At 38.0% G+C, this 16,222-nt stretch overlaps 1 protein-coding gene across 1 annotated transcript in view; it reads right to left on the reverse strand.

The window, feature by feature from the left end:
* The window catches only part of LOC104547195 (synphilin-1-like), a gene marked incomplete at its 3' end in the record, with an annotated part of 29,508 nt that extends 20,402 nt beyond the window's left edge, over window positions 1-9,106 (reverse strand). The window contains exon 1 of the mRNA XM_010192783.1: window positions 9,050-9,106. Coding sequence (XP_010191085.1) covers window positions 9,050-9,106 — 57 coding nt within the window. The remainder of the gene's footprint in view (window positions 1-9,049) is intronic.
* Between the last annotated feature and the right edge of the window lie 7,116 nt (window positions 9,107-16,222).

A 16,222-nucleotide genomic window follows, 5' to 3' on the forward strand; every position in this document is an offset into this window, starting at 1 on the left:
TTTGATTTCATTAACAAATTTCCTCCTACTTGCCTCTGCCCTCAAAACACCTCTGTGCATTTACATTTTTGACCTTTCCCAGTCATAAGCAAAATCCATTGCCAGCTATTCTGTCTTTATCAGGTTGGACAAAAAGTAATAGCATTTTTTTTCTGGGTAAATGAAAGGTGAATTTTTCATGGGAAACAAAAACAGTATTAAACAATACATTGTCCATTTTGTTCAATTAGCTTTTGCAATCTTTCAGGTAACTTCATGATTTTGTGCTCGAAAAAGTTCTTTTTTGGTGAAAAACAGTTTCAAGAACCATTTGATAACCTCATCAGCAGTGAAGGTTTTACCATTCAAGGTGTTTTGTAAAGAACAAAACAAATGGTAGTCTGATGGTGCCAGGTTTGGCAAATATGGCAGATGTGGTAATGCATCCCATCCCAGCTGTAACAATTTTTGATAAGTGGCCAAATTTGCATGCAGTCTAGCATTATCATAGAGTGCTATCATTGCCGTTGTTTCAGATGATCCATTTGTCATTACCTGTTATGATACATTTCAAAAATGGGTAGTTCTCTTCTACTTTTCAAGAGATAATCTAATTTCTTTGAGCTCATGTGATACCCAAATATCAAGCTTCCTAAACAAATCCAAGTTGTTTTAAATAGTTTCATTGCTAAATTTGACTCTCTACAAGAAGGACATGAAGGCACTGGAGCATGTCCAGAGAAGGGCAACAAAGCTGGTGAAGGGTCTGGAGAACAAGTCTTATGAGGAGTGGCCGAGGGAGCTGGGACTGTTTAGCTTGAAGAGGAGACTGAGTGGAGACCTTATTGCTCTCTACAACTGCCTGAAAGGAGGTCATAGTGAGATGGGTGTTGGTCTCTCCTTCCATGTAACTAGTGACAGGTAAAGAGGAAATGGCCTCAAGTTGCACCAGGGTAGGGTTAGATTGGATATTAGGAAAACATTTCTTTACTGAGAGAATGGTCAAACACTGGAACAGGCTGCCCAGGGAAGTGGTGGAATCCTCATCCCTGGAAGTGTTCAAAAAATGTGTGGATGTGGCACTTAAGGACATGTTTTAGTCGGCATGGTGGTGCTGGGTTTACGCTTGGACCTGATGATCTTATAGGTCTCTTCCAATCTTCATGATTCTGTGAGTCTATGTTTCTATTATATTTCAATATGTTAAGATTATCAGCAATCTCTCATGTCGTTAAATCCTGATTGGAGTTGATTAATGCATTTATTTAGTCGCTATCAACTTCAATTGGCCTTTCTGAGCATGGTGCATCTTTAACGTCAAAATCTCCAGACTGAAATTCAGCACACCACTTCTAACACTGTCATAGTTTTAAGGCATCTTCACCACACACATCACATAACTTTTTCTGAATTTGCATAGCATTTTTTCCTTTTTGGAAGTAATACAGCAAAATACAATGAAGATGTTCCTTTTGATTTTCCATTTTGAAATCAACACCAAATAAGTAATTGCTAATGAAATAATGCACTTTCTTTTTCAAAAACAAGCTTGAACTGTCATATGTCAAGTCACATGATGAATTCATGTTTTAAAATGAAGTTAGTTACACTTCAAGACATGTATGTCCATCTATTAAAAAAACCCTTGCAATTACTTTTTACCCAACCCAATACTTTCTCTTATACTCCAGCTCCAGATCTGATCTATCAGTAATGTTTGTTAACTTTTCTTCAACCAAAAATTTCAAGGTTACTAGTGGTATTACAGAAAGACAGCAAAAGAGGTTGAGATTGCAACCCTTTGCTAGAACATAATTTTAGACTCACTACTTATACAACAGCATTTAAAATAAATTATTTCTCTCTTTTGCATTCAATAATCTTAAATTGTTTTGCACACCAAATTTAACTCAATTTCTCCCATTTCACCATTAGAGTAACCAAGTCAACCAGAATTGCGGGCCATGCCCAAAGGCTGTGTGAGAGCTAAGCACATCAGATCCCTTTATTAGTCAATGCTTACTGTGATCTTTGCTGTAATAAAAGTGTGCTGTGGTTGACAGTGAAATTCTGTATCAAAACTAAGGGCTTCTTCCCAGATTAATGCATTGCAATAGCATTTTTGTTTACTGCTTGAGGTTTGGGTTCTTTTTCTGCATTTAAGGCATGTCTATGTCAAATGTGACATAGTGAATTTCAGTAAACCCCTTAAGAACTTTGTAAGATGGAATGACAGTATCAACAGCAAACAAGAGACAAGAGGCAGCAACAAGCATTCCATGTGACTGCAAGAGATTCACAGTTTTCTTCAACAGGCACTATTAATTCAGGTGAAAACAAACATCCTTTATCATACAAAACATTTCTTTGTCATGTAAAACTGCACTACAGAATTTGATTGAATGCAAATTTTAACCTTTTAAATGTCACATGGTTATAGAATCTTAATGCAATGAATTTTAAGCCCTACACATGAGAAAAAAAACTTCAATGTCTAGCAAGGCCATTCCGTGCCACTTGTCTGTCACTTGCAGACTTGTTTGTGTCTGAGAAGTGTCAGAAAGAAAAACACTAGTTCGTGAGTAGTAGCATAGAAATGTATATACAAAATAGTAGAAAATTATCCAAATTAAAAAGCAAAAGTTAATTTTTAACATTCTGTTGTAGACAATAATTTTAATGTCTTCTGAAATGGAGTCACAGTGCAAAGTTAGACATATAGTGTGATTCTCAGACCATGTCATCAGAACAATGACAGTACCAAAATACTAAGGAGCATGCCCTGCTCCAACTAGAGTCAGTATCTAGACTCCACAAATTCATCTCACTGGATCAAAACACCAGTGACTATGCCCTGCTTTTAAAGGCATAGCTCCTTGTTTTCATTTAGATAAAGAAAACACACTACTTCCTTCACTACAGCTAATTTGTTTTCAGATATTATTATAACTATAAGCTATCTAACAGTCTCATTTCAGTTTATTTGCTATAGTGGAACATAAACTGTTTCATTAATATTCAGATCCCATTAAATCAATAACTTTATATTACATTTGCTTAATCACTTGGAATCGTGAAACACCAACCTTTTTTCTAGTCATTTACTCGGGAATTGCAAGCTACAAAAAGAACAAGTAAAGCAACAATACTTTGCCTGAGGTTGCAGGAATACTTTTCTCAATAGTAGTGTAAATTTAAGCAGCTCCAGAGGAAAAAAAAAAAGCGGAGGAAAAACTTAGGCTAGCACAGTGCCTGTGAGAAATAACTCTGCCACATGTTCCACCACCCAGGAAACTTCTCACTTAATGGCTGTCATCATCATCTTTCGAGTACTGGTTAGGTTATTTGCACTCTGTATTGTTGATCGCATCTCCTATTGACACATCATATGTTATTCTTCCCTTTAACTTTAAAGGAGACTTATACAGACACTAACACTGCTGAAGGTACAAAATGTCTGTCTGAATCTAATACATTTTATGAACATTTAAGTGGCCATCTGCATTTTGTTTCATTCTGAAAAGGGAGAGAGGAAAAAATCCAGAGAATTACCAATGAGTTAATCAGCTGGATGGGAAATAAATCAATCCACTCCAGTTGGTGACTGTGCCTGCACAGTTCTGTAGGACCCTCCATGCTGAGCCCTGCAGTCCTGGTCGTTGTGTAGGCAAAGTCTGGCTGTGTGTTGCCTGTACACCTGAGTGAGCCTGAGGGGTGATCCAGCTCCTTCTGTGGTCAAGGAAGGGTGACAGCAGGCTCAGAAGTTGCTCTGTGCCAAGTAAATGGGAGGCCAGCCATACTCCTGACCATAACATATTTTACTTCTGCCCTGTCAGGTGAGGATTGACATAAGTAAGTTTTTCAAGCTGTTTCAAAGTACCTAACAAGTCAAGAGCTGCTTAGTTACGTTTGAATTAACTTACTGCACTCACATTTCACAAACTTTCAAATCAGGCCCAGTCCTGTACTGACACCACTGAGCCAGGCTTTTATGCATACAGGAATGATCAGAGCAATAGTCTATACACTCAAGCCCAAATAGTCTACAAACATCAAGCACCAGGAGCTCTGGTTATGACTAGGCCATTTGGTATTATATCTGTAAATCAAGAAATATAATACTTTCAATTTGCACTATTTCCCAGTGCAATACACCTTCTGCATTTTAATTAAGGGATTAGGAAAACATCAGGTAACCATAACAATAGCATACAATTTACAAGCAGGAATAAATTTATGGGCAAAATCAAGAGTACTAATGGGAAAAAAGGGGAAAGTTTAAAACATATTTTTAATTTTACAGTGTATCTGTCATTTAATGCATCTTAAAGTTCGTAATTTTTTTCTTCCTCTCTGTGAGTAGTTATTCATGAAGAAGTAAATGAAAATATTTAGATTGGTTGCTTAAAGTAATTGCATTTTTCTGTAATGTAAACAAAAGTCCAAGAAACCTATTCTGCTGTCTAAAGTACACTCAAATATACTGTATCAGATGGGTCTGAAATAGTAACATCTTAGTTCACATAATCAGCATCATATTTGTATTTCAGGGCCCTTACGGCATTGGTAGATGTAGTTGCTAAGGCACTCTCAATCATATTTGAAAAGTCATGGCAGTCAGGTCAAGTCTCCAGTGACTGGAGAAAAGCGAATACCACATCCATTTTCGACAAGAGTAAAGAGGAGGACCTTGGGAACTACCAACCAGTACGTCTCATCTCAGTCCCCAGTAAGAATGTGCAACAGATCCTCCTGGAAGTTATGTTGAAACACATGGATGACAGGTCATCAGAGACAGCCAACATGGCTTTACAAAAGGCAAATCATGCCTGACTAATGTAGTGACCTTCTATGATGGAAAGACAAGAGCTATGGATGTCATCTATCTCAACTTATGTAAGGCCTTTGACACAGTCCCACACAACATTCTTCTCTTTAATTTGGAGACATATGGGTTAGATGAATGGAAGATTAGAAGGATAAGGAACTGGCCAAGTCCAACAAGTTACAGTCAACAGCTCAATCTCCAAGTGGAAACCAGTAATGAGTAGTGTCATTCAAGGGTGCATATTGGAAACAAAACTATTTAATATTTTGATCAATGACATAGACAGTGAAATTGAGTGCACCCTCAGGAAGTTTTCTTATGACACCAAGCTGAGCAGTGCATTTGATCCTCTTAGGGAAGGGATGTCATCCAGAGGCACTTTAACAGGCTTGAGGAGTGGGCCCATGCAAACCTCACACAGTTCAATAAGGACAAGGTCCTGCATCTGATTTAGGGGAACTGCCAGTATCAATACAGACTGGGGGACTGATAGCTGCCCTGCAGAGAAGGTCTTGGAGATCCTGGTGGATGAAAAATTGGACATAAACTGGCAACATGCACTTGCAGACCAGAAAGCCAATCATATACTGGGCTGTATCAAAAGAAGGGTGATCAGCAGGGTGAGTGAGGTGATTCTGCCCTTTGACTCAGCTCTCAGGAGACCTCATCCGGAGTACTTAATACAGCTGTGGTGCCTCCAGTACAAGAAAGACATGGACCTCTTGAGTTGGTCCAGAGGAGAGCCATAAGAACGGTCAGAGGACTAGAACAGTTCTATAATGAGAGAGTTGGGGTTGTTCAGCCTGGAAAAGAGAAAGGTGCAGAGGAAACTTCTTATAACCTTTCAAGATATAAAGAGGACTGATAAGAAAGATAAATACTGTTTAATAGGGCCTTGGTGACAGAGCAAGAGGCAACTGAAAGAGGTTCAATTTAGATTGAATATAACGAAATTCTTTACAATGAGGGTGGTGAGACACTGAAACAGGTTGCCCAGAGAACTGGTGGATGCCCATCACTGACAGTTGTATTTGGTTTATGTGGCAAACTAGTGGGAATGGGAGAGAGTTGCAGAGGTGGCTTCTGTGAGAAGACACCAGGGTCTGCTCCCATGTGGGACAGAGACAGCTCAAGCTGGCTCCAAGACAGACCTGCTGCTGACCAAAGCTGAGCTCAACAGTGATGTTGGTAGTGTTTGTGAGATAACATATTTAAGAAAAGATAAAAAACACTGCACAATAGCAGCTGGGAGAGAGGAGTGAGAAAATGTGAGAGAAACAACTGTGCAGACACCAAGGTCAGTGAAGAAGGAGGTGGAAGGATATGCTTCACACGTTGGAGTAGACATTGGAGCTCTTGGAGAAGACCATAGTGGAGACGTCAACCCTGCAGTCCATGGAGGACTTCATGCCAGAGCAGGCAGATGTGCCCTGAAGAAACTTGCAGCCTGTGGAGAGCCCATGTTGGAACAGGTTTTCTGGCAGTACCTATGACCCTGGTACAGTCAATTTCTGACTGTGCCTTGTGGAAAGGACCCATGCTGGAGCAGTTTGTGAAGGACTGTATCTGAAGACCCCATGCTGAAGCAGAAAAACAGTGTGAGGAGGAAGGAGCAGCAGAGATGAAGCATTGCGAACTGACCGCAACCCTCATTCCTCCAGTCCCCCTGGACTGACTGAGGCAGGGAAGTAGAGAAGTTAGGAGTGAAGTTGACCCTGGGAAGAAGGGAGGGGTGGGGGGAAGGTGTTTTTACTTTAAGATCTGGTTGTATCTCCCATTGTTCTACTCTGATGTTGGTAACAAATTAACATTGGGGTTTTTTTATTCCTTATGATAAGTCTGTCTTTTGCCTGTGACCTGTTTAAGTGGTGAGAAGCCCTCCCAGTCCTTATTTTGACAAGCCCTTTTTTGGGGGTCATCGTGGTGCTCAGTTATGCACTGGGTCTAAACCATGACAAGAAGTTAACCATGAGCCATCAATTTGTCCTTGTGGCCAAGAAGGTCAATGGCATCGTGGGGTGCATTAAGAAGAGCGTGGTCAGTAAGTCGAGGGATGTTATCCTCTGTTGTGGTTTAGGGCAGGTGTTTTTACATTTGTTCTTATTTCTTTTTATTCTATGATGTTTGGCAATAAATTAATATTCCCAAGTCTAGTCTATTTCGTATGTAACAGTAGCTGATGAGTGATCCTCCTGTCCTTAACTTGACCCATGAGCTTTTTGTCACCATCTTGTTGATGGAAAGGGATTGATAGGCAGCTTAGCTGGCACCTTCTGGCCAGCCAAGGCCAACCCACTACAACAGGGCTTTGAGCAACCTGATCTAGTGGGAAGTGTCCCTGCCCATGGCAGGGGGGCTGGAACTAGATGATCTTTGAAAGTCCTTTCCAACTAAAAGCATTCTACGAGTCTATGATTTTGGAGAAATGTACAGGTTCATTTTCTTATGTTCAAATGCAATGTAAACCAAAAAAAGAAAAAGAAACCAAAACTGCTTATATATCTATTTACCTTTTAAAACAAATTGCTGTCTATTTTCTATGCCTATTATATTTTGTCCATTTTGGCTGAAAAGGTCTTCAAGGATCTGGACTATACACAGTGGCTTTCTAACTCTGGTACTCAGATACTCATAATTTTAACAGCCTTCTTCCTTCTATTATTTTTAGTCAGTACTTTTCTGCCCTGGATTAGAACCAGAGGGCTAACAAGAAGCGTATAAATTACTAACTCTGACACTGTGCAGCTGTTCTCTCCACAGCAGGCTAATGATAAAATGTGAAGGTCAGGTATCTCTGAATGGTATGTGGTGAGATATACATAGAGCACTAGAATGACTATGAATTCTGTTGTTAATCTGGATTCTGGCAACAAATTCTTTGTTCTCTTACCTGCTAAAATAAGGAATAAAACTGCTATCTCTATAATTTGTGCTAGTTTTTTATTCAAGGTTCAGCATCCAATGAAAGAACAGCCTATTAAAACAGGCAGCCTGAGCTGTTCAGTGAAAAAGTGAGTAACGTAATCCACCAGTATGCAGCAACAGTCACAATGGGAGAGACATGGAAAGGTTACACCTATTATGTTTTACAAAACTAAGTACAGAAACAGATACCAAGACATGATCTAGCATATAACAGTATTAAAAAGGAAGTTGCCCAGAATAATGTATTCGCTTAAGATTGGCTCATTTTCATGTAATATTTTGGGTATTTGCCATATTCCTCTTTACAATAGGTAAAAATAAAATTCTCTCCAAAAGGAATCTGTCTGTGAATAAAGCATCTGGAATGTTTTAAAATGGATCAAGAGTCCCAAATAGTAAAGTGAAAAACAGGCCCTTTGTAAAAAAACAAACAGACAAACAAACAAACAAACCACTACAAAATTATCCAAAAAGTGGAAGGACATGGTAGCACACTTTCTTTCATCTGAAAATGGAATTAATAATTTTCTTATAGTGGATTTAATGTATTTAATTTAATGTATTTATGTATTCAAGTCCATTGTTAATCAGACATATTAGCAACTCTATCACACAAAAAGCAGAAACACTGGCAGTAGGAGTATCATTACAAGTAACAGACTATACTGTATCAGTGCTTCCTATAAGAACCACTAAAAATGTATATGAACAGTATTTTGCTTGCAATTACAGCTACAGTCGTTTAAGTTGTGTCACTAAGAATCAGTGCTGCCTGTGAATTCCTGGAAGTCTTTCTGCCTCTTTCTGTACTCTACCATGTCACAGATAGCTGCATCACACCTGTTGATAAAATTGTGCTGTATTTGGAGATGGCTACTAGCGGAAAGGGCAGAGTAACAACTTAGATGAAAAAGAACAGGTCAGAGGTGAGAGAGGCAGAAGGATTTTTACAACTGAAATACATTCAAAGAAAAAAGGTAAACTTATCATTTTGGTGTCTAAGGCTAACAATAGAGAGTATATAACTCATTCAAGACAACAGAATAGATGAGCAACCCAGAAATAAAGCTAATTTATTAATTTGATTAGGAAGTTATTTTTACTACCTGAAAGAGAGGAATCAAGTTTTCCTTCCAAGCTTATTAGAGATTTCTTTCACAAAACATCTTATTTTATTCTATATGAAACCTATTTAAACATTCCTACATATGAGGTAAAAAGGACTGTGGCTTCTGACAATAATGGTGTTTACTATATCAGGATTGAGATACCTAAGACTGACTTAATTTGAAGAAATAAAATAAGACTTACACTTACCGATACATCATCACTAAAATCTATTTCATCCAAATCAAGGTATTCAGGGGCTTCCATTATTCTTCTATGGACATTTTGGTTGTGTCAGCATAGTAGTAAAGACCTAATTAAGAAAAGAGAAATGGTTTGTCTACTAACGAGTCAAAAACACATAGAAATTGTTTAATATAGTTGCTAGATCAGTGAAAACATTTGACTTGTACAGTAAAGTCTTTCATAACTTAATCCTAAAAGCTAAATATGATTTGCCATCTCTACTCTGTGTATTATAAAGAAGCCATTTCAAGTTTTAGGGATAATAGCTAAGTGGTAATTCAAGTGGAAGTCAAAAATAACTTCATCCATCATCACTCAGTCCTTCCAGAAGTTCAATATAAAGACCTAAGCTGTTGAGCACCCTCATGACCCTACAACCCCAGGTGTGCTAATGACATATCTTCTCTTAAGGATGCTACTACTTTACTGGCCCAAATAAAGCAACTTGTTACTATAGTTTTCCTATACTCAAGAAGGCAGAAAAGAACTGAGACTCATGCTGTGCACAGAAAACAAAAACCCTTCACATTTTATCTCCACTTCTCTCTACAAGCAGATAAACACACAATGCAGTCAGTGCTTTACAGATGGATGATTTACTTCTCTTCAGCCTGCAAGCATGCTTTCCCCAAAACAATAACCAAGGCAAAATGAGAATTTTATCAAGGTACACTGATTATCAGGGGCCTTAACCATTTTCTCACAGCAAGTGAAAAAGAAGAGAAAACTCTCTTACAAAGCAAGAAATTTGGCTGAAAAACTCAGCATGTAATTCTGGATAAACTGGAGCTTAAACAATCAAAAGATCAAGGACAATAAAACCCTCATTACTTTCTTAATCCTAACTAGAATGAAGGTGTGCATTATCACTACGGACAAGTACAACAGAAGTAAAAGTGTAAAGGGAAGTTACTTTAAGGGAAGCTGAAAAACAAAAGCTATAATGCATTTTAAAACAATGTGAGACACTATGTAAATGTTAAGCATTGTTATGGAAACAAATTAAATTCTTCTAGTACTTGTACATAACAAAAGGAAATGCTTGAAGGGAAAAATAAAACAAGCCCAGTTTATTCATATAACTGCCAAGAAGTAAGTTTATGAATAATGAAGTCAGTTGTGTAGGTCAAAATAAAAACACTGTGCAAAACATTCACATGCAATTAAGAATGTGCTAGGATAAGAGGTTTGAAGACAATGCATTTCTGCAGGTGTTATAGTCATTGGCAAACAAAACCCTAGTCATTAATCTCTTTCATAATGCCTCACCCAAGCACAAAGGTGATCTTAAGATACATGTTTTTGAAAAGTTATTAGAAGAAGAACCAAAAGGCAAATCTACAGTTTCAAGCTGAAAGAACTGGAACTGCAAATTTTTATTCTCATCAAGTCACTGAAGCTAAAGGACTATTAAGCATAATTTTCTTTTTAAATAATAATAATAATAATAATAAAAAAAAACCAAACAAAATACATGGGTTTTCTTCAATGTATGAGGATATTTCTGCTCCTTCAAATATGAATGAAGGAATTTCTGCGAAAGAGAAACTGAGGAGGAAGGTAGCAGGTAAGAACAACCTCAGCCACCTATAATTGGCTCTCACTGTGGCTGTTAAGACTTGAGTGAAGCAGTGGGAAAGGAGATGACTACAAGAAGGTAAATACAGTATAAAGCCCTCAGTCCAACTTAATATGAGGAAACAGAAGCCGCTAAGTGAAACTAATTGGAAGCTTTTCATTTTGCACAATTCCCAAATGCTAAGTTTCTTCTTAGAGGGAACCACTAAAATCAGACAAAATAATTGCAATTAAAGGAATTAGCTGCTGTGAAAAGGCACACACATTTAAATCTACAGATTCTTTCCCACAGTAGAGATTTTGTTTTCTTCACAGAAACATAGAATTTCTATTTTTTTTTAAGGTTTATGCTTTAATGTGATGAATTTGGGTGACATTACAACTTAATTGTAGTAAACAGCACTGTCACTCTATTGGGTATGCATATCACAGTTTTAGGTAGCAGGGAGTTTACAGAGGTGGCTTCCATGAGAAGATTCCATGTCTGACAGAGCCCATGCCAGTCAGCTCCAAGACAAGACCCACTTCTGGCCAAGGCTAAGCCCATTAGTGACTGTGGCAGCACCTTTGTGACAACACATTTAAGAAGGGGAAATGACTGCTATGCAACAGCAGCTGAGAGTGAGGAATGAGAATATGTGAGATGAACAACTTTGCAGATAGGAAGGAGGGGTAAGGGAGGAGGTGGGAGGAGGTGCTCCAGGCACTGTGAGCAGAGATTCCCCTGCAGCTCTTGGAGAAGACCATGGTGAGGCAGGCTGTGCCCCTGCAGCCCATGGAGATTAAGAGTGGAGCAGATAACTACCTGCAGCCCATGGAGGACCCCATGCTGGAGCAGGTGGATGTGCCTGCAGGAGGCTGTGACCCCGTGGGAAGTCCCTACAGCAGGCTTCTGGCAGAACCTGTGACACAGTGGGAGGTTTGCTGGCAGGACTTGTGACCCCACGTGGGACCCACACTGTAGCAGTTTGTTCCTGAAGGACTGCACCCTGAGGAAAGGACCCATGACAAAGAATTTCATGGAGGACTGCATCCTGTGGATGGATGGTCCCAACACTGGAGCAGGGAAACAGCGTGAGGAGGAAGGAGCAGCAGAGACAATGTGTGATAATAAAGTTGAACCTGAAAAGGGTGAGGTGGGGGGAAAGTGCTTTAGTTTTTGTATTTGTTCCTTGCTATCCTACTCTATTTTTAATTGGCAATAAATTAATTTTCCCCAAGTTGAGTCTGTTTTGCCTGTGATGATAATTGGTGAGTGATCTCCCTGTACTGAACTCAACCCATGATGTTTTTAATCTTATTTTCTCTCTTTGTCCTGTTCAAGAGGGGGAATGAGAGAGTAGCTGGGTGAGCATCTGACAGCCAGCCAAAGTCAACCCATCACAGCATCCCTCCACAGAGGTAAATCCTAGCCACCAGTTTACCACTGTGACTAATGATACCAGTTCAAATCAAATTATGAAGGCAGTTTTAGAAGGAAGATAAATGCCAACTGTATGTGCATTGTCCTACAGAATCTCAGGATTGTAGAAACTACCCAGTATTATTCCATACAGGGATACATATATGAAGAATGAGAATTAAAATACAAAATTTTAAAGGTTAAAGACATACATGGATTGTATCAGACACAGACTAAAAATAAACCAAAGCTTCACTAAGTTTCAGTTTTTCACTGGAATGAAATGGATTACAAAAAACTCCGCCCAGTATGTTTAAAAATCAATGAAAGAGATAAATAAGGCTATGCTTAACATGCTACATAATAAGTCATAATCAAGAAGTGAGCTAAGGATTTTATTTTGCAATTAAAACTTATTTATTCAGGTAAAACAACTCCATAACTTTAATAAAAGAACTACTATTCCTAGTTAATACATATTTCGAGATTTTAGAACAAAAGTATCTCAACCTTTCAAACATTTTTTTAGTTCTAAACTGCAAGAAGCCACTGAGGGGAAAAAACGCTGCATCCATCCATAGCTGACAAAAGGACTACATTTCACCTGGAGATATACAAAACTCATCACGCCAGTTCAGAGTCTTGCAAAATGCTGTCTTCTGTCTTCTCAAAACATAAAAGACACACTCAAAACACAAAAAAGCTGAAGAGAAAGTTGGTAACCAAAGCAAACGTGTTCTCTATGGAAAACTACTCTTTCTGAAGATAGCATTCAGTAATATGTAAAGAAGGGCAAGACATTAATGCATTCTGTTTGCTATAAGATTTTCATTTTTTTCCTCGATGAGGCAACTCATGACAAGTAAGATTTCCCATGACTATACTTAGAGTCTTATTCAAGAGGTGCACTTTTATGATACAATTTAACAGTAGAACTACACCATGTATAATGGAAACCATACGGTAAGGATAGTACTCAGAGTTGCAGCTATTTGAGACTTTGCAATAACTGAATCCAGAAATATACACAATCTGAATAGCATTCACAAGCAGATTCATTGGTCAAATTCAAAGTAAAATTAATTGCAAGCAAAAGTGCAACTGCCAGCAACGCAGTTGAGATAAATAATGTATTTCCAGCATCGACACCAAAGCAATACAGATGCTTATTATCTCTACCCTGTCAGCAGAAATGTCTGACATATAACTGATCAATTCTTCTAACTGTATTTTGGAAGATAGTCACTAAATATTCCACAAAATTTTAATCCAAAAAAGGGCATAGCTTGTCTGGCAATTTGGCTTGCAGAGAGACACATACATGCACATATACACTTCATACAGGTAAAAGAAATCCTGTCTGCCCTCAGAATTCACAGTTAAAAGAAGAAAATCACATTAAAACTATCCATATGTACTCAAGAAAAAGTGTTTTTTATAGTTTTGTGAAACAATTCCTCAGGAGAAATCATCCAGCTAAAAATTACCACACAGAAATGTGTTAACAGTAGTACTGATATAATAACATATTGCTTATGTTGCATTGCAACAGATAATAAACAATGATTTGGTTGTAAAATAAAGCAAAAAAAAAAATCTTTCTCCATTTCAAACAACAGCAACAAACTTTTTGTTTTTCTAAAACATAGGTTTCCTCTGCTGTTGTCTATCTCAGCTAAAACTAGTTGTCTCAATGCACATCCAGTTACTGACAAACATTCCATATAATATCAGTGAATGAGAAAAAAGCAAATAAATAATAAAAATAAAAATAATAATAATAATAGCAATGAATTATTACACAGAGTGAACAAATCTATCAACTTCTGAAAACACTAAATCCCCACTCTAAACTCATGCATCACCTAAAATGCTTACATTGTTCACAGCTTCTTTTCTTAAGCTAGATCAAGCCTTGCATTTGGCTTACCACATGGTCTCAAAAAACAGTCACACTAGCAACAATCGCTAGGGGCTGTTCTCCGTTTTGAGGATGAAGAAGACCCAGTGTGGGAAGACAGGAATGCTTTAAAAGCCAGTCCTGCAGCTGACTTTGCATTGTGAAGCCAAAGGCCATTGCCTTATCCACACTAACATGCATCAGGCAAGAACAAGGCCACAGAAGTGAGCATTTGCTGTGTGTCAGTTAACTGAGGGAATAAAGAGGCTGGTATGGCAGGCAGAAAGTAAGCAAGCATCAGGTTCAGCTTCTTGTTCCATTTGCAAAACTGTGGCATAACTGATTTGTAGCGACGCCTCTGCAACAAGGTAGTAGTGATTTCGGTAGCTTTGGAAAGGAATCTGACCCAGCACCTCAGCCAAAAGCAGTCTCAGTGCTGCATGTGAAAGACTAAATCCAAAAGGGAGCACAAGGGAAATGTTCTTTATTGAGCTAAAACAAAACAACTAATTGAGAATGCATCATTTCAATTATTTATGGATACATGAATAACAAGAACAAATAACAATTAAAAGATCTGTCAATTAAATGTCTACTTCAGTTGTAACTCTCAGAAAACCTGCTAAATGCACATGAGATTTTATTTTCCACATCTCAGAACTACTATACTAAAATATTTGGGAATTTACTTAAACTTTCACTCAAATATAAAGTAAATAAAATGTAAATACTTCTCCAGTGGTTGGCAAAATGCTGTTTCCTTAAGCACAGTTAATATTAAGGATTTTGTCTTTAAATGCCAGAATGCCATGATGGTTGCTTTTTTATTAGAGAATAAGGTTACATTTTATAAGTATAGGTCTGAGATAACAAAATAAATATATTGCTCTTTCCTAAGCATCAGAGGCTGTAGTAGCTGCAGATGAACAAGATTCATGGGCAGAAAGGAAAGATTTTACATCCTTAATTTAAGCACACAGTATGTATTCCAAGTAATGCTTGAAATATGGTAAATGTCTGAATTTTTTTCCCTGACAGTATGAAATACCAAGAGCATAAAACCAATTTTTTTCACTTTCAAACAAATAGAACAGTGCAATGCTATATTATGTTAAACCTATACTGCATACAGTGAAAAGCCCAGCACCCGATTAAAACTTACAGTTCAGGAAGGCACATCATTTGTCAGCAGTAGGAAATATCCAGAATTTTGAATTCAGTTCCTCTGTCCTCATATTTCACTGTAACAGCGAAGTTCTACCAAAAATTAATTTGGCCTTGTAACCCCATTTACTACACAGTGTAAGGAAAGCACTATAGTATGTTCAGGAGCACTGCCATAATTAGAGGATATGAGAGCTGCACTACGGAATGAAAGCAAGAAAGCTTGGTCACTGGATTCCAGCAAAGCTAGTCTGGGCTAACACCACCACCTCTCCAGCTACCACACCTCATACTGATTCTTAGGTTTTCTGGTGCCCAGCTGTGTGTTGTCTCATATTAAAGACTACATGGTCTTTGAGACAGGTATTATGTAGTCACTCTACATATGCCTGGCTTCTTGCATAGCCTGTGCCCTTATCCATTAACAGATCTCTGTGTACAAGAGTAACCCAGCTAAATAATAAACATGATGTGAACACACTGCAATGGACTCTGGAAGAGGTAATATTTGAAGTTTTGTAGGATATTCCCTGGTCAACTGAAAATCTTTATTTGCCAAATACAGATGGTGCCTCTGCAGGTGATAAATGCAGAACACAAGGCAAAAGCCTCAAAGACATAGCAAGCTTGCAGTTTCAGGAATGGAATGGAATGGAAGAATAATTTCAGTTGGAAGGGACCTACAAATTTAATATTATAAATACAAGGACTCTTAGCAGATCCCAGCTTCTCATTCATACTTACATTCTCTTCATTATCTCTAAGGGGGAAATTACTTGATTATAATCAAGAAACATTCAAGCATATGATTTCAAGAATGTAAAGAGTGATACTGCAGCTCAAATGGAGGTTCATTTGCTTTTCAAGCATACCACTTCAGCTTCATGTATTCAAATAAAATGGCAACCTGACATAAGGTTAGAATATGTTGATTCTTTCAAGTCATATAAGGATTTTGATATTATAATGCAGCCTGAAGTGCATTGGGCAACTGATTTTTGCTACCTTCTAGGGCTCCCAAATTGTTTTTTCTAATTATGTGAAACAACATTTTTTCTATTACTTGTCACGCTCAGTGTCTGGATTGCCTCTT

Source organism: Mesitornis unicolor, unplaced genomic scaffold, assembly GCF_000695765.1.
Source record: "Mesitornis unicolor isolate BGI_N332 unplaced genomic scaffold, ASM69576v1 scaffold711, whole genome shotgun sequence".
Classification (NCBI taxonomy): Eukaryota; Metazoa; Chordata; class Aves; order Mesitornithiformes; family Mesitornithidae; genus Mesitornis; species Mesitornis unicolor.